Here is a 26,551-nt window from a genome sequence, read left to right as displayed (position 1 = left end):
AAGTAAAGGTGCGTGAGTACCCTCTGTGCCCACTGTATATGTGTGTGTGTGTGTGTGTGTGTGTGTGTGTGTGTGTGTGTGTGTGTGTGTGACCCTGGACCACAAAACCAGTCTTAAGTGTCAATTTCTTTGAATAAATAAGCTTTGCATTGATGTATGGTTTGTTAGGAGAGCACAATATTTGAAAATCTGGAATCTGAGGGTGCAAAAAAATCTAAATATTGAGAAAATCATCTTTAAAGTTGTTCAAATTAAGTTCTTAGCAATGCATATTACTAATCAAACATTAAATTTTGAGATATTTATGGAAGGAAATATAGAAAAGATCTTCATGGAACATGATCTTTACTTAATATCCTAATGATTTTTGTCATAAAAGAGAAATGTATAATTGTGACCCATACAATGTATTGTTGGCTATTGCTACAAATATCCCCCAGCGACTTAACACTGCTTTTGTGCGGCAGAGACACTAATATATATATTTGGCTGAATTGTGTGCTCCGTAGAGCCAGCGGACTCACTTTGTAGGAGAAGTTGAGGAGGATGTAGTCCATGCCTTCCTTTTCCTTCAGCACTTGCAGGTCGCTGTGTAAAGGACTGTCAGGATCCACACTGAGCACAAGAACACACACACCTTCAGCTCTCCCGAAACGCTGCCAAGCCTTACACTTCAGCACAGGGCTGGGCCACACCAACAAAAACACTTCACACTGCGTTTCTTCATATCAGCCGGTACCGATCATTCTCATGATCAATGCCAAATCTTTATCTCTTTCAAGGTTAAAGGCAGATTTCTTCTGCGGACCGAAAGACCAGACAGTTCATCGTGGTTTTAAACGACTCTTTTCCTTCTTTCCTTTTTTTTTCAGAACATGACGAACACTTGCCAAACAGGTCAACATTTCACAAATCCCTTTAATACTCGTCTACATGAATAATCTAATAACATTCCACATGCATCTCTCACATTTCTGCCACAATAACATGGTGCACTCAGTGTTACTACAGTAAATGCATGGAAAGCGTGTGCCGCATGTTATCATTCTATCGAGGGCCAAATATACCATGATAATTATGGTTTGAGCGCCCAGCAATACTTAAGCAGTAATGTAAAGCCCAGAGGAAGGGTGACTCACGTCCTGAGCTTCACGTGCCACTCGTACAGGCTGTCGCTGACCAGCTCCACAGAGTAGATGCCTGGAAAAGAGACTAAATCAGATCAGAGCATCGCGCCGGTCGTTCCAGTCGCTCACAGTCACGCTACTTTACCGTTTTTATAACTCTGAGATCGGTAGATCTCCCTGAGCTCCTTCATGAGGCGATCCGACGCTTGGACTGATCCAGACACAGCGCCCTACAGGACCCGACAGAACACACCCCGTCAGACATAAGACAGACAACGTACAGGTGAACTCAAATCAATACACACAACTCCAGCTCAGATCAATGACAAACCGAGAGAAAGTCTGGGGAGATACTTATAATGTAAGCTTCGTGACCTTTTCAAATTATTCTTATTAATAAAACATAGAAAAGTTCATCTTGAAATTCAGTGAAATTACCTCAAGGGGAATGTAAAGCACTATTGATTATGATATTGTCATTATTGAATTACATCTCCAAACTGCTGATTAGGGTTGCAAAAAGGTGGAAAATTTCCAGTAAATTTCTGAAATATTCCAGAAATTTTGGAAACTCGTCAGGATTTTTTTTTGAATATTCCAGGGATTTTTGGAAATTTTCCACCCCTTTGCAACCCTACTGCTGATGGGCAAATGTTATTTAATGCATGCTAGCTTATATAGTGAAATCAAGATTAAAATACTAAATAGTTAAAATGCCCCTCAGGTTGTGTTCGGGTCAGTCGCATTGGACTAAGATTTACTGACTTTGTTCCCACAAGGATTCAATCTTTTTGTCAACTAGTTTTCCTTGAATCAGGACTGGTTTTGTATTTAATTTTGATACCAACTGATTGTAGGCCTTATTCATCTTGGCTCTATTGGTCAAAAATGACCATCCATTGAAAATGAATGAGGGAGATTTGAAAACTGAGAAATATTTAGTGTTCAGAAGCATGTTGATCATGTTCATGTTCACGTATGTATTTGTGCCTGCAAATGCACTTCTCCAAAAATTAAGGGAACACTTAAATCACATATTGGGTCTCAATGAATGAAATACGCAATTTAAAAAGCTTTATTTATATACAGTCTATATGTGACAACAGTCAATGGAAACCTAAAAAGGTTAAAAAAAATGATCCCAAAATGTTTTGGGTAGTTGTTATAGCACGTCTGAGCAAAGTCAGCAAGTTTAAGTCCAAAGCAATTAACTAGCATTTTCAGGAAAAAGAAAATCATCAACTTTAAAATCAGTTACAGGACACATTTGACAGAAGTGGCTTAATCTTTGACAACTCTGCAGTCATGATTAGAGTGAACAAGGTCTTACAGAAGCAATAATGTGTGCGCCATTTACATTTCTATACATTTCAGATTCAAAACAGCAAAGTTCACCAGAAGGCGAGTAGTTTGCACGCCTGAACACTTCAATCAACATTTCATTTAGAGCTGTGCAATTAATCCAAATACAGTTTCGATTTCGATCAACGATTATGAAAATACAATGATTGAGATAAAGTGAACACAAGCAGTTGAGAATGTAAATACGTGTGTAACAGTAAATGGGATCCGTGCGTCTCTTAAAGTGACAGCAGCCTAATATTCCTGCTGCGACTGTGTGCTTAATATTAATATTAAACCACAAAAGACGGAGCAAAAATCACTCACTGCTCTCGACTGAAGGACTTTTGTAGCTTTAATGAGAAACAAAGGAAGTTCGATTCTTACAAAGAAGACTATGCCGTTTTATTTTTCCATTCGATTATTCAATTTCTGTAATAGCTGAATACTTTAGACTTTTATTTTTACTACTGACCGTTTAATTATTTTTGAGGAATTATTTTTTTGTTGTTTTACACTAATATGAGTTACCCTAGTATTCTGCTGCGGTGTTGAGAATTGTGAATTTTCGCTAGTCTCTAAAATGTAGATGTCATTGCAACCTTATTTACAGAAAATAGATGTTTGATATATGTGACCCTAAAGCACAAAACCAGTCTTAAGGGTCAATTTTTCAAAATTAAGATGTATGCATCATCTGAAAGCTGAATAAATAAGCTTTGCATTGATGTATGGTTTGTTAGGATCGGACAATATTTGAAAATCTGGAATCTTGGGGGTGCAAAAAAAATCTAAATATTGAGAAAATCATCTTTAAAGTTGTTCAAATGAAGTTCTTAGCAATGCATATTACTAATCAAACATTAAGTTTTGATATATTTACGGTAGGAGATTTACTAAATATCTTCATGGAACATCTCCATATATCACTATCTTTAAATAAATAATTTAATTTCAAAATAAACATCATCATTCACTCTGACATCAAACCGAACCGCTTGCATCTAATCAGGACTGTGAGACAAAAGCCTATATTTGAAACATAAGGAAAGTCCCTTACCGAGTGAGCACTTACATTCAAGTGGTCCTGCCGCTGGTTCTTGCGGATCTTCTCCAGGACGGCCAGGTTCTCCTTCTCGATCCCATCATCCTCAGACTTCTTCCCATCCACCGGCTCCTCTTTCATCTCGTAGTGCTCCAGATCGATGTCCTGCCGACACACACAGACACAGACGCACACACACATGTAAAGAGAGACGCTCACGAGCTCACAGAAGACACGTATAGCACGAGAGAAACAGACATGAACCTCTGCCATCTCCTCTTCCTCCTCCTCCTCTGATGTGACCTCATCTTTCGTCCCAAGCTACGGGAGAAAACATTCCTGTTAAACCACAGCAGAAACACAGGGGAGCCTAATATGTTTGCATGCTATTCAAAATTACAGTGTTGTATAACATATATTTTCATAATCATACTTCAAAACACGTTATCTTCTGAAACTATCTGTCTTTTGTGCTCACGTGAAGGATGCACATATCAAACCCTCACATCCTGATCCTGCACCACATCAATTCATGCCGAATATTCACTTTATCTGTAAACTCTTGCACTGCAAGTGCCGCGTTCATGTCGGCTGTACGTCATTATTTGTGTGCGTTTAAGTGGCTGCAGCAAAAAGGCAACTGGAATCTGCAGGCCAAATATAAACCTAGCACATATTCTGTCATTTAAGCTTTTTTTAATCATCTGAAATGTGCTGCGAGAGACTTATATAATGCATTTAACATTAAGCATGCAAAACAGTTATAAAGTGCACATATTTGGATTGGTGCCGAATGAGAAAGATTCATATTCACTCGTGGGCCATTCTACAGAACTGGTGCAAACTTCTCTTAATATGCATTTAAAAAGCATTTCAGTATTCAAATCTGAGATGTTTACCAAGATCCTATTGAAACCCACAATAATATTTAAAATATCAGTAAGCTTAATATATATATAAAATCATTGTTTATTGGGTACTTTCAATTGGGAGGTGGCTGTCCCGAACCCTAACCCCTAAATTTCAACTTGTGAAAATATTGAAATCATTTTATTCCATTGTTGTTTTAAAAAAATATTTAATGAAATAGTTGTAAATTATGAAACTTTCCGCATTTTCATGTCACTCACTACCGAAACAATAGATGTTTTAGTCCGTTGGCTGAGACTGAAATTAACTACACATTTATGATCAGGAAATATTCATGTGTCTCTCTCTCTCTCAGCTACAGGTAGATAGCAGATAGGCCTCATCATTTTGAGATAAATGTGTTCAAAAGTCTAAAAATCTGTAAGGAACGTCACTACCAAACACCTTTTTTTCTGCAATTAAGCACACTTTTTTTTGGGAGTTATTCCATTTCATTTATTTTTTGTGTGTGTACAACTGTGCTAGCTAACCACGTGCTGATTAGCATCTTTGAGATAGGTTCAAAAGTATCTAAAATTGTCACTAGCGAAACATTTGATGGCGTTTCGGTGACATCTTTGTTGTTTTTTTGGCTGTTATCCCATAAAATTGTCACGATTGAAACATGTCATCATGACAAAAGGGAACACAATCCTTTATATGGGGGAAATAAAAAATATTTTAGTACAATTATGCAAATATTTAGTATGTTTTAGTAGTGTTTAGTAGTATGAGAGTTAAAATTCTGTATTGTGATGTGGTCGCTGTAATTATTACATAAAAATGTTATTATTATTGATTTACTTCTGAATTTTTTTTGGATAAAAATAGCAAAAATATATATTTACAATGTAGATCTTAATAGGTCAACATAACCCTTCCAATTAAATTATTATTACTGTGTTTCGGTAGCGGCACATTTGGGGAGAGGAAAAATATTCCAAAACGTTCTGAAAATTCAATATGAGAATGAACTGCGTATGCGTACCTTGGATATTAAACAATTTGCATGCATACTAAATTAGTGGAAAAACACTGTTCTTCAAAGATGTTTCCACCTCTGGCCCTCGTATAGTGCGCTTCACACACTGCTAGTCTCAGTTTTACTTTAAATAAACTCATTTAGGCTTGACGTTCTCAATAATTGTTGTTTATAATGAATGTCACTCTAGTTTATGCTTGTTATATTTACATTTTTCATTCCCGTTTTGTTCTAAAAACAGTTAAACTTAATGGGTTTGTTTTGGAGTGCGAGAAACTGAAATACATGTCTTTATGATGGCAAATGTTTCATTTTATACTACGTCAATGTAATAATAACATGTGACTTACACGTGTTTATTTTTTTTATGCAATTTTGACCCGATGCAACTTATAGTCAAGTACGACTTGCTTTCCAGAAATACGGTCCTTGTAATTGCATGCATGTGAAATAGTTTCAAGCGTTCATATGAAAGACTAAATTCCATATGCGTGTTTGGTTTTTGCCTGAATGAGTATTAAAGAAAGCAAGCGTGACTCAAGCTCAGCGGTTCACCTTTCTGTCCTGGTTGACAGGTCCTGCAGGCAGAGGCTGGTCCAGCATCTCCACATCGGGGTGCTGAGGGAGATTATAGAGGCGGCACAGATCACAGATCAGCCTCTTCAGCTGCTGCAAGAGCTGAATCCACAAACACAGAAGAGCAAGGTCAGAAAGGCTCGTTTGGGGCAGGAATTGCACAGAACGTGGCAGAAATTGTCCCTGAAGTTGAACATGTGGGTCAAATATCGACCCTCAATGGAAAAATTCATTTCTGATACCGATTGACTTGCTATGAACAGTTCCATGTCAAGATCTGGTCGCATTTGTCAGGTTAGAATAACAGGACTTTGTGCACATGATGCACTTTTTATGAACCTGTTTAAGTCGTCAGTGCAGGTGAGGCGCGTCTTGCTCAGAACACAACAGGAGCAGATCAAATTCAAAGCTTTAGCTAAAAAAAGCCCAGCTTCTGAAGTGTACGTGATCAGTCTGAGCTCACTCAGTAGTGCACACTCATATTACACCATTTGGTTTGTTGTGTAACGCTCGACTCGATTACAGTGGAGCTAGGCTGGTAATTACTATTTACTGCTGTTCAAAGCATCATGATTACAACACCTGCTCTGCTCTGCAGCACACGGCTATCACTGAGATCACACACATGTGGAAGAGATTACTAATTGCCTGATTTACTGTCACACACAACCTCCTAATGAGAAGACAAGTTAGATATGACTTAAAGTAAGGAAAGATCTGGATCCTGCAATGAAAGCGCTGGACGATATTACTGCAATATCTTTACCATATGATACGATACAGTTATTCCTCGTGATACTCATTTACTATTAATGGGGAAGGAAATGCTTTCATGTTTGTTAGACCTTGAGAATAAATGGAAATATATCTTGTTCGTTCACAATTAAAGAGTAGCTACCTTTTAATTTACAACCGCATTAAATCCAGTTCATTTTTCCCTAAATTCCCTAAAGTTTATCATTAAATTGTGTCTAATGAAATTAATAAAGACAACTTTAATAATCTTTTACATTGTAATCAAATGAAAATGTAACTAACCTGCGATGAAACATTGCCGTTTTATTTGTCAAATAAGATGCTGCACAACAGAACTGTATAAATTATAACACGGGAAAAAAATAAACATAAAATTGCTTTTTTTTAATTATTACTAAACAGTGGTTTACTGAACAAATTGCTCTTTCTTTAAATAAATTTAATACATTTTCTTAGGGATAAAAAAATCTTCCTCGGATTATGTGCTAAACTATTACTATAAGGTTACAATTAACAACAGAGGCAGAGCCCAAACTTAAATTGAATTATTATTTATATTTAAATATAATAATTAATACTCGACTTAAACACAGTAAACATGTAAATTGCAGATAATGCAGTTTGTTATTGCAATTTACACAGTGGCTGTCATAACTGGTTTATAACAGATTTAAACATACATTAAATATTTACGATATTACTAAAGGTCCTTGCACACAGAGTCCGAAATTTCGTATTCGTCATCCTTTCCTATCAAAATGCTTGCTATGGATGCGAAAACGCAGAAAATCGAAACTGGTCCGAATTTTTTTATGACGGATGAAAGTTTCGGAGGCAGTGTGTAAACGTGATTGACACAACGTGAGGTCGTATTTATTTTTCAACGTGCGAAAATTTCGGACGAAAAATTCGGACACAGTGTGCAGAGACCTTAGAGACCAGTGTGCTCTTCTCTAGACTTCATTTATCGCGCACTAACGAGCTGTGGACACTGATTGAGCGATTACACGAGGCGTGAGATGTTCATTCATGTTTATTTCGCGTTTAAACTAGTATTAAAGATGATCGCGCCGAGGCGTTTATACAGAGATCAGCCACGACACATCAAAGCGTCAAAACCACATTTATTGTTTGAATTTCCTGAAAAAAAGGACATAATTTGAAAGATGAGCCGAACTTTTGACTTCTTATCAAAAGTAATGTATAAAACTGGAAGTTTCTAATGAAGCTCCACTCGTGCGGTGGTTAAAACTAGGGATGCACCGAAATGAAAATTCTCGGCCAAAGCCAAAACCGAACACTGTTTTTCGAGGTTTTTTCCCCCATGTATTTTGCCAATTTTTTCACCATTCCATAAATTAAATAGACAAAATGTTCTTTTTACTGTTTTGTCTCGCTTTACACAGAAAAAATCAGTTACAAAACAACAATTTAAAAATATTTAACACTGAACATTTTTTAACATTCTAGCATTTTGTACCAACAAAGCACAATTTAACTTAAAATTAATAAGTTAGTAAAATAATATTGTTTGGCCGTCAGACCCCCTTCTTGAACCAGGCATGTATTTTTACTGTACAAATAAAAGCAGCCTTGCTGAGCAGAAGAGACTTCTTTTAAAACATTAGAAAATATTACAGATCCCAATTTGAACACTATGCGTGTATGTTATAATAAATGTATTAACAGAGCTGTTGTAATGATTATTATCATTATTATTGTCTTTTTATTTTATTTTACAGAACAACAGTAAAATTACAACAATACTAACATTTATGAATGTTGGAGTTCTTGCTTTTTCTCAACTTCTATTTTGCACGTATCGCATTGTCAAAATATCACTGTATTTGTTCGGTACACATGTGCACTCAACCGAAGGATACGTGTACCGTTACACCCCTAATATCGAGTAAAACTGTCCATAAACAACCCATGTATTTTGCCAATTTTTTCACCATTCCATAAATTAAATAGACAAAATGTTCTTTTTACTGTTTTGTCTCGCTTTACACAGAAAAAATCAGTTACAAAACAACAATTTAAAAATATTTAACACTGAACATTTTTTAACATTCTAGCATTTTGTACCAACAAAGCACAATTTAACTTAAAATTAATAAGTTAGTAAAATAATATTGTTTGGCCGTCAGACCCCCTTCTTGAACCAGGCATGTATTTTTACTGTACAAATAAAAGCAGCCTTGCTGAGCAGAAGAGACTTCTTTTAAAACATTAGAAAATATTACAGATCCCAATTTGAACACTATGCGTGTATGTTATAATAAATGTATTAACAGAGCTGTTGTAATGATTATTATCATTATTATTGTCTTTTTATTTTATTTTACAGAACAACAGTAAAATTACAACAATACTAACATTTATGACTGTTGGAGTTCTTGCTTTTTCTCAACTTCTATTTTGCACGTATCGCATTGTGAAAAAATATCACTGTATTTGTTCGGTACACATGTGCACTCAACCGAAGGATACGTGTACCGTTACACCCCTAATATCGAGTAAAACTGTCCATAAACAATCTCAATCTGATATAATTTATTAAGTGTGCTTACCAGTGTGCTGCTCCTCCTGACGTCCTCCAGCCGCTCCAGCACTTGCGTCAGGCTCGGGTCATCGGACTCCACGCACCATATCGGCGGCGTCGACGGGTAAGACTCCTGAAAGAGCAGTCGGCAGGTAACTGGCAAGATTTCAGCTAGACGAGACTTCATTACCCATAAGCGATCATGTAAAACTGTGAAGTGCACGATGGACTGGATCAGTTGTTCTCAAGATCTTAGGTTTGTAGACAAATCATTCTGGACTTATTTACAAAACCAAAACAAATTCAGACTTGTGAGGACACAACATCTCACATTTCTTTTATTTTACAGTTTCCCATTCCGGTAAATTGCACAACAGTACTAACAGAGGAATAGGTGCGTCAAACGTTTCACTGGCAGTGACGTAATTACAACATCCCCATCTTTAACCGGGTCAAAAAACACCTGCAAAGCAGGAACTTCCACAAAACACGCATGCACTGGAAATGTGTCATCTTAATGCACGCTCATATTGACATAATCAGATCTATACAAACTCATCGGACATATTTTAGGTCTAAAAAAAATCCCTAGACAGCGTTGCTTATTTGTATGCAGGTGCTTAAAAAACTTTGTCTTACAGAAACTTTCAAATTTTTAGCCCATTAGTTATTCATGTACATTAAAAGACATATACATGTTTCAAAACATGGTTTAATTTGAATGTACACTAACCAATCGTGTTTATAGCTGGCACTTATTTGTCCCAGCAGTACCAGTGGTTTCACACTTACACCTGTTCAATTATAATGCAAATATAATTTTTTTTTTAAATCTGCACCATTAAGGGAATAGTTCACCCAAAAGTTAATATTTGCTGAAGATTGTGAGAAATGTAGCATTGCATCACTTGCTCACCTACAGATCCTGTGCAGTGAATGGGTGCCGTCAGATGATATTTTGGATGAAAACCGGGAGGCTTGTGACGGTCCCATTGACTGCCAAGTAACTTACACCGTCAAGCTCCAGAAAAGTATGAAAGGCATCGTCAGAATCATCAGTGGTTCAACCGCAACGCTATGAAGCGACCAGAATACTTTTGTACGCGAAGAAAACAAAAATAACGACTTTACTCAACAATTCGTCTCCTCTGTGTCTCTCCGCATCACCGTAGCGCCATTTTGGAGAATATCCGCTGAACGCAAGCAGCGTACGCTCTTCAGTGTCAGCCGCGACACAAGATACGGTTTCTACGTGTATTTACGCTTTGATTTGAATGAAAACAGCGCATCTGTGCAGCGCGGCTGACACAAGAGCGTACGCTGCTTGCATTCAGCGGTTACTCTCCAAACGGCGCTACGGTGACGCGGAGAGGTTTGGAACGACACGGGGGTAAGCGATTAATGACAACATTTTCATTTCGGGGTGGAGCAACCCTTTAACTGCTGGACTGGAGTGCTGTGGATTACTGTGATGTTTTTATCAGCTCTCATTCTGACGGCACCCATTCACTGCAGAGCATCCGTTGCTGAGACACTGATGCAATGCTACATTTCTACAAACCTGATGAAGACACAAACTCATCCTGATCTCAGAGTGAGCACATTTTCAGCTAATTTTAATTTCTTGGTGAACTATTCCTTTAAGCATTGTATAATATTTGTTGTTAAATTTGACTGCGTGCATTAAGCCAGCTGTTAGAAAGAGATGCGAGCTGGAAACTGCTAAAAAAATACTAAATTATTACATTAAATAAAGCAGCTAATTTTAAAAAAATCATAAAAATGATTTAACAGAATAAAAATAATATTTACCCAATTATAGTTGGCAGTTATGTATTAGTTGTACTCAATAAACGAGTCAAATACGCATCTGTGATGTGACGTCAGCGTCGCTCTCACGCAACAGAAGAAAATGGCGTCCGGAAAAAACGAAAACAAACCGTGAAACACAAGCGCAGCGCGGGACCGAGCCAAGCCGTCTTACCGTGAGGTTGCAGTGGATGATCAGCAGCTGGTCTCCGGTAACGTTAAACTGGCAGCTCAGCTCGTCCGGTTTCCAGTCGAGGATCCTGAAGCGCTCGTGGTTCGGGTCGAAGATGGACTCCAGGAACTTCAGCTCGGCCTTCAGTCCCGAGACCGACATCTTCCTCTGCTCATCTCCGAGAGAAGAGAAGGAGCGGTGCGTGTCCCCGGCGCTCGGTGTCGGTTTACCGCAGCTCCGGAGCCCGTGTGTCAGAGCTGTGGATGTGGGCGCAGATCCGGTGCGAGTCCGGAGCGGAAGCGCTTCTTCTCTGGGGTTTAAAGATGGAGGCGCGCCTGGAGGACCCACAGTCCCAGCATGCACCGCGGCCGCGACATCTCATCCAGCAGCACCAGCGCTTTCAGAACCGGAAGTGAGGCGCGGAGCAGAAAGCAGACAACTTGAACGTCTTTTTAGGAAAACGGGTTTAACTGTTTATTCTGATTACATCAAGAGCCACAAAACTGCCTTGAGTGCAGCCCGCTCTTCTTATATCTCCAGCATCGTTAACAAAGCTAAAAATATTCCCAAAGCACTATGTAGCATGCTAAACAAACCAACCCAGGCTCCGAATCATAGCATCAGCCAGCGGGAATCTGAAGGTGTGTTGCACCGCTTTCAGGGAGCGTTAGAGGCTTTATCTGGGACTATTTCTGATCGTGAGCGACCTCGGTCTATCATCGACTGCCTGTACCGAACAAATCCACCTCTAATTGCTGATTTAATACAGAAGACCAATTCCTCTTCAAGCCGAGCACCTACTTTTCTCCTGAAACACTGCATGGCTGTTACTGCCGCTGTTGCTCAGACGGTGTTCCCCAGGGCTCAGTTCTCGGACCGCTGTTATTCATCCTCTACATCCAGCCTCGTGGCCAAATAATCCATAATAGTCCAGATATATACTGCTTGTCAACCAGGTCACTTACTTTAACGGAGAACTACTTACAGATGTAAAATCAAAGATGTGCTGGAAAACAACAAAAACTAAGAATATTCTCCCTGTAAATATTTACAAGCAATGCATATAACAGAGGGAGTTAAAGCAAACTATTTAGTTTTATAAATAATAAACGTCTTCAAAACTCCCTTTTACAGCCTGCATCCGAAAACTCTTCGAAAGATCCACAGAAACAAGTTATATGCTATAAAGTGTGACCACTAATTCAGTACAAGATAAAGCCAAGCACACACGAAGTACTTAAGAGATAAATGCTTAGCGTAATATATACGATAGTTATTAAACATTCCGGTTCTGTGGCTGCTGGTCAGACCTAGACCTTGCATATAACAGAGGGAGTTAAAGCAAACTATTTAGTTTTATAAATAATAAACGTCTTCAAAACTCCCTTTTACAGCCTGCATCCGAAAACTCTTCGAAAGATCCACAGAAACAAGTTATATGCTATAAAGTGTGACCACTAATTCAGTACAAGATAAAGCCAAGCACACACGAAGTACTTAAGAGATAAATGCTTAGCGTAATATATACGATAGTTATTAAACATTCCGGTTCTGTGGCTGCTGGTCAGACCTAGACGTGTTTACTGTTACATGACAAAAGCCGTATTAGTAACGTAATCCGTTACATTACACCGTTTAGGTCACTACGTTTAGAGTACTTTTGACCTAACTCATGTATCACGCTGATTTAAAAAGAACAATTTTGTAGCATATTAATGCAAAGAAAAAGACAAATATGTTCCATGTCCATTAACCATAATCATAGAGCCTAATAATTTCAGTTTATGATAATTCTGTGAAATTATTATATATAAATTATGTAATATGCCAAGTTTTGTCAATAATATTTGGCATCTGTGTTTATTTAAGTGCATAGCCTATATGTATTTAATCATAAGGATTATATTTTTAAATAAATTATAACTAAGAAAAATCAAACAATAATGGAGATAATTGTTGCTACAGAGAAAAAAACATATTTACAGTGATCAATTCCAATGTTTATTAATCATTAACACAGATGTAATAATCATATAATTATTACTGTTTAAGATAATTACATAATATGATAAATGTGTAGTAGTCAAAGTTTTGTCAATAATATCTGGCATCATTGTTTAATGATATTAATATTATATTATTTAATATCATTGTTTAATTAATGATTTAATATATTTAATCCTAAGAAATATATTAGAATTAAAATGTAATTTTGATGCTTTATTTCGAGTACTTTATTTTGGTAGTAGTGTATTCAACGTGTCTCATAAAAACAGAAATTATGAGTAAAGAATTAATTAATGAATTAAAACAAAGAAAAAACATTGGAAAACATTTTTTGAAAAAAAAAAAACATTGGAATTTTAGTTATATATAATAATAATATCTATTAAAAACTATTGTTTTGATCAAAATAAATTACAGTAATACACTAAAGTGAATATTTCTCATGGTAGGTTTATTTTTGAAAGTCAGATTCTTTATAGACATTATGCTGTATTATAGAACATAATAGTGGGGCATGTTGTCACAATGTGAACCTGCCATTAAATACAATTGTATAGGCTTTCAGAGCTTTCATTAGTCTCTGTCGACAGAAGCTTCTACTACACAGAGATTATGCGGTATTGCGCATGTTGTTGTTTTGTTGTACAATAGAAAGAACTCTACAATAATTTTTTTTAAAAAGCACTATATGTAAGAGGTTTCAAGAAATAATAAAAGATAACATACAAATATATATCATTGTTTTGACCAAAATAAATTGCATTAAGTTTAGGATGGTTTGGAACTAACTGTTTGAAACCAACATACAAAACCAGCTTCTCTGCTCGTGTGACAACATGCCCCATCCTGTCTACTGCAGAGCGTTGATTCTCAAAGAGGTGCATTCATCTGTTGTGTTTCCATGCAGAGCCTCTTACACTGACTTTAAATGGCGAGTGAGTGTGTTTGGCATCACCCCTGTGTCTGAAGAGCTTTACACTAAATCACTGCCGCTTTCTGCTATCAGAGGATCCTAGCACCTCCTCCTGCGCGTGTGGCTTGATTGAAATGGCATTTTCCTGAACTGACTCATGCTATGACTCCCAGATCCGGGCTTTTCCAACAGATCGAGGATGCATTAGTGGCCTGAAACACAGCACGGATCCATGCTGGAATCAGACTGATGAGCAGATGGAAAACAGGGGTGCAGTGTTTGGTCTGGATGACAGAGAGAGCACCATGCAGCATTAAAATGCATATATCATATTATGTTAAATAAAATAAAGATTTATATTTATATGCACTACTTTTCAAATGTTTGGGGTCAGTATGATTTTTGGAGCCCAGACTCGTGAAAATGCGTATAAATATATATATATCAATTTAATATGCTGATTTGCATCTGAAGAAACGTTCTTATTATCAATGTTGAAAACTGTTTTTGGAGCTTAATATTTTTGTGGAAACGGTGATACATTTTTTTAAAGTTCAAAAGGACAGCATTTATTTATAATAGAAATCCTTTTTAGCATAATGTTTGATGAAAAAAAGTATTAATTAATTTATTTTTTAAAAGTCATACTTTGACACTCCTGAACGATAAAAAAAATCTATTTCTCTTTATTTTTCCATTTCCTAGAAATATTAACTTTAAATTAATGAAACGTTTTTAAATGATTTTTTCTTAAGCTGGAAATAGTAAAACTATAATGTAACTCATAAACAACACAGTGCAAAAATCACTCATTGATTTGAAGCTTTTAACACATTTTTACCAATGCTTTCAAAACTATCTTTTTTATTTGTATTTATTTATTTATTGCAGTTCTGACCAAACCTTATTATAGCCAGCTAGATAACATCATATTGATGATAAATCAGCAGAATATGCAACAGAAATCAGAGAAAACCACGTGTTTAAGTGTGCAAGTTTTTAGTCCCTTTCGTCTGCTTTCATTTCATGGGACAAGCAACTTGAACTTTCGGCTAAACATCTCCTTTTGTGAGTCTGTGTGTGTGTGTGCGTGTGTGTGTGTGTGTGTGTGTGTGTGTGTGTGTGTGTGTGTGTGTGTGTGTGTGTGTGAGCAATATGACCTTCCTAGAAACCCATAGACTATTGAGGTCCAAATGTCACAGGTGTAAATGGGTCAAATTCATTTATTCACTTCATTTTGACCTGTTTTCTTATGATTTTCACTTCAAGGCTTTTGTGTGTTTTATTGGAGAGCTGACACTGAACAAGTGCTCATTTAGTGCTCTGGATGTTCTCAGAAACGCGCCTCGATTCCCGTTTGGGGCAGCGGCTGTGAAATGACATTTCCACTTTATAATGGAGAAGAAATGCTGAGGAATCCATTCAAACTCCCAGCTCAAATCTTCCTGCTCACGTCACTGAGACAGAAAAGCGCTCACTGATCAATCATGCAGAAAATGCAGAAAGTCTCCTGTGAGGGGTAGGTTTAGGGGTAGGGTTGGTGTAGGACAATAGAATATACGGTCTGTACAGTATAAAAACCATTACGCCTATGGAGAGTCCACATAAACCATAAAAACAAACCTGTGTGTGTGTGTGTGTGTATATTAGAAGGAGCAACCCACTAGACTGACAGAAATAATTTAGCAGAGAAACACATTTATGGTTTTCTTGAGGGAAATGTTCATAGTGAAATGGCACTGACCTTCAGGAAATTATGTCATGACCTCTTCAAAAGAACACAGGGCAGTTTAATTTCATATACACTTGACATTTCACATGGCTGATAACTGTGTACAATACCGTCACACGTCAGTCAAAAAATCACAGTCATTATGACATTAATGTTCTGTAAACACTGTTGCATGCTAATTTTTTGGGCAGAAGACCGTGTGAGAGAATGAATGCGTTTGCTTCTTTATGATGTCAGCAGTGGCATGTGGTCTGTCAGCTGAATATATGGCGTCCGCTCTAATAAAGAGGCAGACTGGGATTGCCGTTAGTGATTTATATGTGAGGATAGTGTGCTCTGACCGCTCAGACGCGGAGGTTAATTAAAACACAGCCTTACAGCCTCATTCATCCTAGAGCAAGAACAGATCCAGCGTTTTACACTCTCAACTCTGTCTTCATGTTTGATGCTCAGACTCCAAACTCATGCTGACGCTTATACGGTCATTTTTGATATTATATATTATATTTGTATATATTTTTGATATTTTATGTGTATAGAAAGATTATTGGAGTGTGTTTTACCAAAAAAAATGCTGTTTAGAATTTTTATACTCCAAAATTTCACATTTAATCCAATGTGTTACTTGCCTTTTTATTGTAATTGTTTGTGAAATTTACCAGCAATTTCTGAGAAAATTTGTTTCTACATCAATGTTGTTTTTCAGTGTACAGTGCATTCTTAATATTTTGTTGTGTAATTTTTTCTCATAATTTTTCCATCATCAGTATGTTTGTATGTCTTCATTGACGTCTGCTGTAAAGATCATTCACTGACAGTCGATTCCCATCACTGGCTCATGTGTCAAAGATAAACGAGTGACGTGACGTATTCGAGCAAAAGCCCTTGTGTTTCAGTCTTGTGTGTGAGTGAGAGTGTGTGTGGGTGTGTGTGTGTGTGTGTGTGTGTGTGTGTGTGTGTGTGTGTGAGCAATATGACCTTCCTAGAAACCCATAGACTATTGAGGTCCAAATGTCACAGGTGTAAATGGGTCAAATTCATTTATTCACTTCATTTTGACCTGTTTTCTTATGATTTTCACTTCAAGGCTTTTGTGTGTTTTATTGGAGAGCTGACACTGAACAAGTGCTCATTTAGTGCTCTGGATGTTCTCAGAAACGCGCCTCGATTCCCGTTTGGGGCAGCGGCTGTGAAATGACATTTCCACTTTATAATGGAGAAGAAATGCTGAGGAATCCATTCAAACTCCCAGCTCAAATCTTCCTGCTCACGTCACTGAGACAGAAAAGCGCTCACTGATCAATCGTGCAGAAAATGCAGAAAGTCTCCTGTGAGGGGTAGGTTTAGGGGTAGGGTTGGTGTAGGACAATAGAATATACGGTCTGTACAGTATAAAAACCATTACGCCTATGGAGAGTCCACATAAACCATAAAAACAAACCTGTGTGTGTGTGTGTGTGTGTATTAGAAGGAGCAACCCACTAGACTGACAGAAATAATTTAGCAGAGAAACACATTTATGGTTTTCTTGAGGGAAATGTTCATAGTGAAATGGCACTGACCTTCAGGAAATTATGTCATGACCTCTTCAAAAGAACACAGGGCAGTTTAATTTCATATACACTTGACATTTCACATGGCTGATAACTGTGTACAATACCGTCACACGTCAGTCAAAAAATCACAGTCATTATGACATTAATGTTCTGTAAACACTGTTGCATGCTAATTTTTTGGGCAGAAGACCGTGTGAGAGAATGAATGCGTTTGCTTCTTTATGATGTCAGCAGTGGCATGTGGTCTGTCAGCTGAATATATGGCGTCCGCTCTAATAAAGAGGCAGACTGGGATTGCCGTTAGTGATTTATATGTGAGGATAGTGTGCTCTGACCGCTCAGACGCGGAGGTTAATTAAAACACAGCCTTACAGCCTCATTCATCCTAGAGCAAGAACAGATCCAGCGTTTTACACTCTCAACTCTGTCTTCATGTTTGATGCTCAGACTCCAAACTCATGCTGACGCTTATACGGTCATTTTTGATATTATATATTATATTTGTATATATTTTTGATATTTTATGTGTATAGAAAGATTATTGGAGTGTGTTTTACCAAAAAAAATGCTGTTTAGAATTTTTATACTCCAAAATTTCACATTTAATCCAATGTGTTACTTGCCTTTTTATTGTAATTGTTTGTGAAATTTACCAGCAATTTCTGAGAAAATTTGTTTCTACATCAATGTTGTTTTTCAGTGTACAGTGCATTCTTAATATTTTGTTGTGTAATTTTTTCTCATAATTTTTCCATCATCAGTATGTTTGTATGTCTTCATTGACGTCTGCTGTAAAGATCATTCACTGACAGTCGATTCCCATCACTGGCTCATGTGTCAAAGATAAACGAGTGACGTGACGTATTCGAGCAAAAGCCCTTGTGTTTCAGTCTTCATGTGTCACAGCTAACATCTCAGTCCATTAGTACAATCAATTCAAAAGCTCAGTTACAATCTCTCATATCGCACAGAATCTCAATGCTTTCAAGCCTTTTTTGAGGTGTTTCTGGGCTCTCACCAGTGATTTAATTGTCTCTGGAAAACATCCCGCTGTCTAATGAACTTCTAATAGCTTGGCCACTCTTGAGAAGCACAGATTTGGACAATCTGCCAAACTCTCTGACGGTGAGGTAAAGCCTGTTCAGATTTCACACACAAACGTCTCTCTGACACGAAGCACAAATACTGCATCGATCCAATTCTCTCTGCCAACCACAGAGATCCACCTTACCTGATTGAAGACAGAGTGTGGGATCCTGAATGTTGGAGGGACCCCGGAACAGGTTTCGTTTTGGGATCTAATACATGCTGTTTTCCAGCTCAGAGCGCAGGTCATGGGTTCGATTCCCAGGGAATGCATGAACTGATTAAACATGTATCTTGAATGCAGCGAGAGTCTCTGGATAAAAGCGTCTGTCAGATGCATAAATGTAAATGTTAATGTTTTTCTACTCAAAGCTGGAAAAGGCTGAGACGGAAGACGGATGAAAGAGGAGCCTGCAGCAACAGAAATAAACTGGAAATTGGAATTGACATTGGAAATTTACAGCTTGAAATAATGCAATAATTATTTTTCATATTTCAATATTATTTTATTTTTTCACATTTTTCTATTCAGATTTGTTTGGGTCTGGGATGAGAGTACAACGATAACATCTATACATAAAAATGCATTTTCTTTTTCTTTTTTGCAAATATATTAAAATGTAAATATAAGGGGAAAAAATGCATAAAAAGTTTCCAAGACATTTGATTTTAAAAGATCATCTCACTAGTGATTCTGCTGATTATATCATGTTTGTTGAGAGGAAGTGCTCCATCATTTAGTTTAAAAGAAAAACAATATTTAAGTGCTTTTATGACACTCATGAGAGACACTAATATGTAAATGCAATTTATAAAAGTTTAGCTGCTCCACACAAGCTGCAACAAAACAACATTCGTATCGGACATAAGCTGCAGAAATGCCCACAACGACCTTATCCTAAATCTTAATTTTAGCAACTCCATTGTAATCAACCACAGTTTCTCATCAGCTTGATTGAAGCTCTTTCTCACAGAACATGAAGCTTCATCACAAATATTCTGCGAACCTTCAGGTGAAGCGAAACCAAATCTATGGCTTGTGTTATGAGCATACGGAGCGCTAATGGCTTGGTGAAGCTGCTCTGGGCATGTGTGTCTGAGCACTGCAGCTGGCTAATGGAATAATGCAGTGCACTGGGACGCTGTGATTGAATAATGTTTATCAGCGCATCAATGTGGGCCAGTGGGTCCGTCTCTAACCTAGTAAACACAGCCATAATCAGATCCAGTGCCAAAGTCTGTTTGCTTTGCTCACGGATGACATGGGCTGGTGTTTGCGTGTGTGTCTGTGACCTGTCAGAGCTTCTCTCATGCTGCTGTAGAGTGAGTCTGAGCATAAACCACAGCAGCCATTCATCTGTTTGGAACAGCATACTATCATACTACTCCAAATATACAACAGCTTAAAAGCTCTGTAGAGACGACATACTGTATCCCACAATACAATGCCTTCAGTTTTTAAAATCTCTTTCTTTACTCTTTATTTAATCATGCAGCCAGATTATATGATTATAGATTGCTCCTGCCAATACATGCGCAGATGTGGTGCTGTGAGTATTTAAGACATACTGCTGCTGCACAAATAGCGTATAAATAACCCGTAGCAGATCTATACAGGTGGAGCTGGGGGAGGTGGAGGGTTTCAGAGGAACTCTAAAGCACGCTGCAATGCTCAAGCGAATGCTAATCAGCCATTTAAATGTAAAGCAACAAGCGCATTGGCTGTGCATGCAACATTAACCAATCAGCTTGTGACAAGTCGTTTAATGCTAATAATATCATCAGTTTACGTTAAGGATCCATCAGCCTGCGCCATCTAGAGTTTCATGACAGAACTTGCCAATCCTGTACTGTTTCACTTACTATTTCTTCAAAATAGCATGCAGTGTGCATTATGCATGGCACAGAATTAAATAGTAAGCGTGTGTTTTTCTGTCTTGAACATCCAACCAGTCTGTGGAGCAGCAGCTGCTCTGGCAGTCCATCCGTTCTACAGCTAATGCAGTTTATGAGGCCTGGAGCGGCCCGTCAGACCCGCCATGGGCAACGCAGACCTGGCTTAAGTCAATTAGCTAAGAGGACAGACCTGGCTTAAATCAGAGACGAGAAGCTGCAAGAGCTTAGTCAGGACTTACAGGAGAGCAATCAGAGAGAACAGGACAGAGAGATCAATGGAGGAAAGAACAAAGACAATGCCAACGACAGACACCGGCTTCATATGAAACCTCCTCATCTGCATAAAACACAAGCACATCAGCTCAAAGCACGCTTACTGCAGGCTTTTGTGTACAAGCAAAGCTGAAAAGACAATATGAAACCAAAATTCTACCGTTTCTTTCTCTTTTAACCCTGAAATATAAAATAATAGTCAGACAAATCTACTTTTGTGAAATGGAAACGTTTATTGAACCTTTAGACTTAAAATAGTTAGCATTTATATTTTGTATCATATTTGCTCCATCAGGCTTTTATGCCTCATATACAGTGAGAATATGGAGACTCGAGATATGATACAGATGCTGATATTTATATTATGAAAATCTGATGCTTGTAATGCAAATCAGTGAGATCTTTCTAAGAGTAGAGCAGATACTGATATAAAATGATCTAAATATCAGCGGTCGCTCTATATCTGCAGTAATCTGTCTCAGTAAGATGAGAGTGAAATGCTCCAAACATATAATGCAGTGATTGAGAGCTGAAGAAATAAAGGCTCCTCAGAAGATGCGAGATGTTCTGGAGGCTTGTGAAGATCATTCCTCCGCTGAGGAACAGTGAAAGTAAAGCTTCTGGAAACAAACGCTCCTCAAAAGATCCTGAGGATCAGATTTGAGACTCTAAAACATGATTGATGGAGAATCAAGTAAAGCTGAGCTGCTTCAGTGCAGTAAGTGTTCATCTGGAGATATTACTGACGTTATTCTGACCTTTACTTGATCAAAATCAGTCAAGATTTAACACGAGAAGCTCCAGCTGAAGCTGAACGTTTGTACAGTTACACTGAAAGAGCTTCGACTGGATACAAAACTCTAAACTCTCAACCAGACGACAGAAGACGTGGAGGAGATTGTGTGTGAAACAGTAAAGTTTGATAATTTAGAGCCTCAGAAATCAGATGTGATCCAGTAGCTTTATAGGGTGAATAAATGTCCCTTTTCTTATAGTTGTTTGGCTCTTGTTCTGGTTCTGTCTCCACACACACACACACACACACATACTCACACACACACATTCTGAATGCCCGTGTGCCAGTGTGAGTCTCTCTGGAGACAGCTGGACTCTGATGAAGAAGTGGCGTGTGTTCAGTGTCTTTTCAGAAACAAGAGCTTCACGCTGAGAGCATCTGCTCCCTTCAAATGACCCGTGACTCCCTCAAAGCGTCTGTGTTAAATCACATTATACTCCATAATAGGGGCCAATGGACAGATAGTTGACGGTAAACAGGTTTCTGTGGCTCACTTACACACTAGAGTATTTACAGCATCCGCTGATCGCTTTTCTGCACATCGTTCCAATATTGTTCAAGTATTACTGGAATAGTTTATCTAAAGATGAAAATTCACTCATGACTCACTCACATGCATGTCTAAACCTCTGCTGTTTGTTCTTTTTTGTGAAATACAAAGTAGTTTCATCATGCAGTGATTACAGTCTCCAAAAATGCCTGATAAACACACAAAAAAAGCACCATTAAAGTCCATTTCGGAAGCTCACGGTTACTGCAGATGTGATGTCAATGATGAGAAAATAGAAGTGTATGTAATAGTATAAGAGTGTAAAATGATAACCCATTCTGGGAATTGTAGTATTCTTACTCGTGTATGTTAATGTGATTTGTCAGGCAAGCTTTGACTTTTAAAATAAGAAAAAATCTAGTAAAAATTTGCTTTATAACTAAAAAATGATATGATCAGTAAGACATGGCAACTTAAGTTTTAACTTTAGTTAGTTGGTGTGATATGTGTTAAGTTGAAATGGCGTGTACAACCAAGCTGATTATACGTAAAAATGTAAAGCAGCAAGTGAACTGAAGTCTTTAAGCTGCAATAGGTGGAAATGTTTTATAGTGTTTCACAGTATTTTCTATTTTACTGATATCATCTCTGTGCTTTGGGCTTTTAGAGGGGAAGAAAATAAATGTAAAGAAGTTGAGTGTGTTTGAGACGAAAGCTGTTTCTCTCAGTGAGTTTTCACAGGTACAGTAATGAGAAGCGGGAGGAACATATGGTGAGATGAGATGAAGAGTGCTTCACAGCGACTCAAACAGAAAGCAGCTGGTAATCAGGAGTCTGAGAGCGCAGGACACAGCCAGTCTCACAGCATTGAGTCCACACCACACACAGAAAACCAGACAAACCACACTATACTGACGGCCAGACAGCGCTGGGACACTGCTGCTGTGCTGCTGAATAATTCTGTAGCTGCACTAACATTCAGAAGTTTGGAGTAAGTACATTTAAAAACAGAAAAATACAAAAGAAATTAATACTTTTATTCATCTAGGATGCATTCAATTGATCAAAAGTGACAGTAAAGACGTTTATAATGCTACAAAAGATTTATATCTCAAATAAATGCTGCTCTTTTGAACGTTCTGTTCATCTGTGAATCTTAAAAATAAAATGCATCACAGTTTCCACAAAAATATTGTGCAGCACGACTGTGTTCAACATTGATAATAATCAGAAATGTTTCTCGAGCAGCAGATCAGCATATTATACTGATTTCTGAAGATCATGTGACACTGAAGACTGGAGTACACTCTTAAAAATAAAGCTGCTTCACAGTGATGCCATAGAAGAACCTTTTTGTCTAAATGGTTCCATAAAGAACATCTGAAGAACCTTTCTGTTTCACAAAAGCTTCTTTGTGGTGAAAGAAGGTTCTTCAGATTATAAAAAGGTAAGAAAGAGATGGTTCTTTAAAGAACCTTTCACTGAATGCTTCTTTGTGGAACCAAAAATGGTTCTTCTATGGCATCGCTTGAAGAACCTTTTGAAGCACCTTTATTTTTAAAAGTGTAATCACAGAAATACATTACAGTTTAACAGAGATTTCACAATATCACTGTTTTTACTGTATTTTAGATCAAATGAATGCAGCTTTGATGAGAAGAAGAGACTTCTTTCAACAAAATAAATAAATAATTTATAATTTCATTTCATCAAAACTCTAAACTCTCAACCAGACGACAGAAGACGTGGAGGAGATTGTGTGTGAAACAGTAAAGTTTGATAATTTAGAGCCTCAGAAATCAGATGTGATCCAGTAGCTTTATAGGGTGAATAAATGTCCCTTTTCTTATAGTTGTTTGGCTCTTGTTCTGGTTCTGTCTCCACACACACACACACACACACACACACACACATACTCACACACACACATTCTGAATGCCCGTGTGCCAGTGTGAGTCTCTCTGGAGACAGCTGGACTCTGATGAAGAAGTGGCGTGTGTTCAGTGTCTTTTCAGAAACAAGAGCTTCACGCTGAGAGCATCTGCTCCCTTCAAATGACCCGTGACTCCCTCAAAGCGTCTGTGTTAAATCACATTATACTCCATAATAGGGGCCAATGGACAGATAGTTGACGGTAAACAGGTTTCTGTGGCTCACTTACACACTAGAGTATTTACAGCATCCGCTGATCGCTTTTCTGCACATCGTTCCAATATTGTTCAAGTATTACTGGAATAGTTTATCTAAAGATGAAAATTCACTCATGACTCACTCACATGCATGTCTAAACCTCTGCTGTTTGTTCTTTTTTGTGAAATACAAAGTAGTTTCATCATGCAGTGATTACAGTCTCCAAAAATGCCTGATAAACACACAAAAAAAGCACCATTAAAGTCCATTTCGGAAGCTCACGGTTACTGCAGATGTGATGTCAATGATGAGAAAATAGAAGTGTATGTAATAGTATAAGAGTGTAAAATGATAACCCATTCTGGGAATTGTAGTATTCTTACTCGTGTATGTTAATGTGATTTGTCAGGCAAGCTTTGACTTTTAAAATAAGAAAAAATCTAGTAAAAATTTGCTTTATAACTAAAAAATGATATGATCAGTAAGACATGGCAACTTAAGTTTTAACTTTAGTTAGTTGGTGTGATATGTGTTAAGTTGAAATGGCGTGTACAACCAAGCTGATTATACGTAAAAATGTAAAGCAGCAAGTGAACTGAAGTCTTTAAGCTGCAATAGGTGGAAATGTTTTATAGTGTTTCACAGTATTTTCTATTTTACTGATATCATCTCTGTGCTTTGGGCTTTTAGAGGGGAAGAAAATAAATGTAAAGAAGTTGAGTGTGTTTGAGACGAAAGCTGTTTCTCTCAGTGAGTTTTCACAGGTACAGTAATGAGAAGCGGGAGGAACATATGGTGAGATGAGATGAAGAGTGCTTCACAGCGACTCAAACAGAAAGCAGCTGGTAATCAGGAGTCTGAGAGCGCAGGACACAGCCAGTCTCACAGCATTGAGTCCACACCACACACAGAAAACCAGACAAACCACACTATACTGACGGCCAGACAGCGCTGGGACACTGCTGCTGTGCTGCTGAATAATTCTGTAGCTGCACTAACATTCAGAAGTTTGGAGTAAGTACATTTAAAAACAGAAAAATACAAAAGAAATTAATACTTTTATTCATCAAGGATGCATTCAATTGATCAAAAGTGACAGTAAAGACGTTTATAATGCTACAAAAGATTTATATCTCAAATAAATGCTGCTCTTTTGAACGTTCTGTTCATCTGTGAATCTTAAAAATAAAATGCATCACAGTTTCCACAAAAATATTGTGCAGCACGACTGTGTTCAACATTGATAATAATCAGAAATGTTTCTCGAGCAGCAGATCAGCATATTATACTGATTTCTGAAGATCATGTGACACTGAAGACTGGAGTACACTCTTAAAAATAAAGCTGCTTCACAGTGATGCCATAGAAGAACCTTTTTGTCTAAATGGTTCCATAAAGAACATCTGAAGAACCTTTCTGTTTCACAAAAGCTTCTTTGTGGTGAAAGAAGGTTCTTCAGATTATAAAAAGGTAAGAAAGAGATGGTTCTTTAAAGAACCTTTCACTGAATGCTTCTTTGTGGAACCAAAAATGGTTCTTCTATGGCATCGCTTGAAGAACCTTCTGAAGCACCTTTATTTTTAAAAGTGTAATCACAGAAATACATTACAGTTTAACAGAGATTTCACAATATCACTGTTTTTACTGTATTTTAGATCAAATGAATGCAGCTTTGATGAGAAGAAGAGACTTATTTCAACAAAATAAATAAATAATTTATAATTTCATTTCATTTAAAACATTTGACCACCAGTTTATAGATGTCTTCGAAAAAATACTCAGATTGCTATTTCATCAGATGATACAAATATACTCTTTTTTATTTCACCTACTAAAAATTCAGTAACATTACCTGAGCTTTCAGTAATATTTACATACAATTTACTTGATAAATAATTCATTAAATTATAAAGAATATGGGATAATTGATAAAGATTGTAAAAGAGTGTCTAGTTTTTAAAAGGATTTCTCTCACTCACTTTAAGCAGGTCCAATCAACAAAAACCTGTTTCTTTAATAAATGTTCTATTTAATATGTAATCTTAAAATAATCTGATTTAGGACAGATACATGCAAAATAATTCCTTGAAACATAAAATTATAAAGAATATGGGATAATTGATAAAGATTGTAAAAGAGTGTCTAGTTTTTAAAATTATTTTAAGCAGGTCCAATCAACAAAAAACTGTTTCTTTAATAAATGTTCCATTTAATATGTGTAGGTTGACGTGAACGACTGTAGATTCTGATTTAGGACAGATCCATGCAAAATAATTCCTTGAAACATAAAGGTATTGACTGATTGATTGATTGATTGATTGATTGATTGATTGATTGATTGATTGATTGATTGATTGATTGATTGATTGATTGATTGATTGATTGATTGATTGATTGATTGATTGATTGA

At 37.2% G+C, this 26,551-nt stretch overlaps 1 protein-coding gene across 2 annotated transcripts in view; it reads right to left on the bottom strand.

The window, feature by feature from the left end:
• The window catches only part of LOC107599763 (ubiquitin-conjugating enzyme E2 Q2-like), a 14,651-nt gene extending 2,087 nt beyond the window's left edge, over positions 1-12,564 (bottom strand). The window contains exons 1-8 of one of the 2 annotated variants that reach the window (XM_016291452.1): positions 11,266-12,564; positions 9,310-9,414; positions 5,960-6,082; positions 3,778-3,834; positions 3,529-3,678; positions 1,273-1,357; positions 1,140-1,200; positions 525-615 (exon numbers count right to left, since the gene is read on the bottom strand). In XM_016291452.1, coding sequence (XP_016146938.1) covers positions 525-615; positions 1,140-1,200; positions 1,273-1,357; positions 3,529-3,678; positions 3,778-3,834; positions 5,960-6,082; positions 9,310-9,414; positions 11,266-11,424 — 831 coding nt within the window. In that variant the 5' untranslated portion in view covers positions 11,425-12,564. The remainder of the gene's footprint in view (positions 1-524; positions 616-1,139; positions 1,201-1,272; positions 1,358-3,528; positions 3,679-3,777; positions 3,835-5,959; positions 6,083-9,309; positions 9,415-11,265) is intronic. The other variant, XM_016291453.1, reaches the window with a different exon arrangement.
• Between the last annotated feature and the right edge of the window lie 13,987 nt (positions 12,565-26,551).

The sequence above is a fragment of the Sinocyclocheilus grahami genome, unplaced genomic scaffold (assembly GCF_001515645.1).
Source record: "Sinocyclocheilus grahami isolate Dianchi unplaced genomic scaffold, SAMN03320097.WGS_v1.1 scaffold271.1, whole genome shotgun sequence".
Classification (NCBI taxonomy): Eukaryota; Metazoa; Chordata; class Actinopteri; order Cypriniformes; family Cyprinidae; genus Sinocyclocheilus; species Sinocyclocheilus grahami.
Note: the sequence above shows the minus strand (reverse complement) of the source record. Positions and strands in the feature narration are given on the sequence as shown.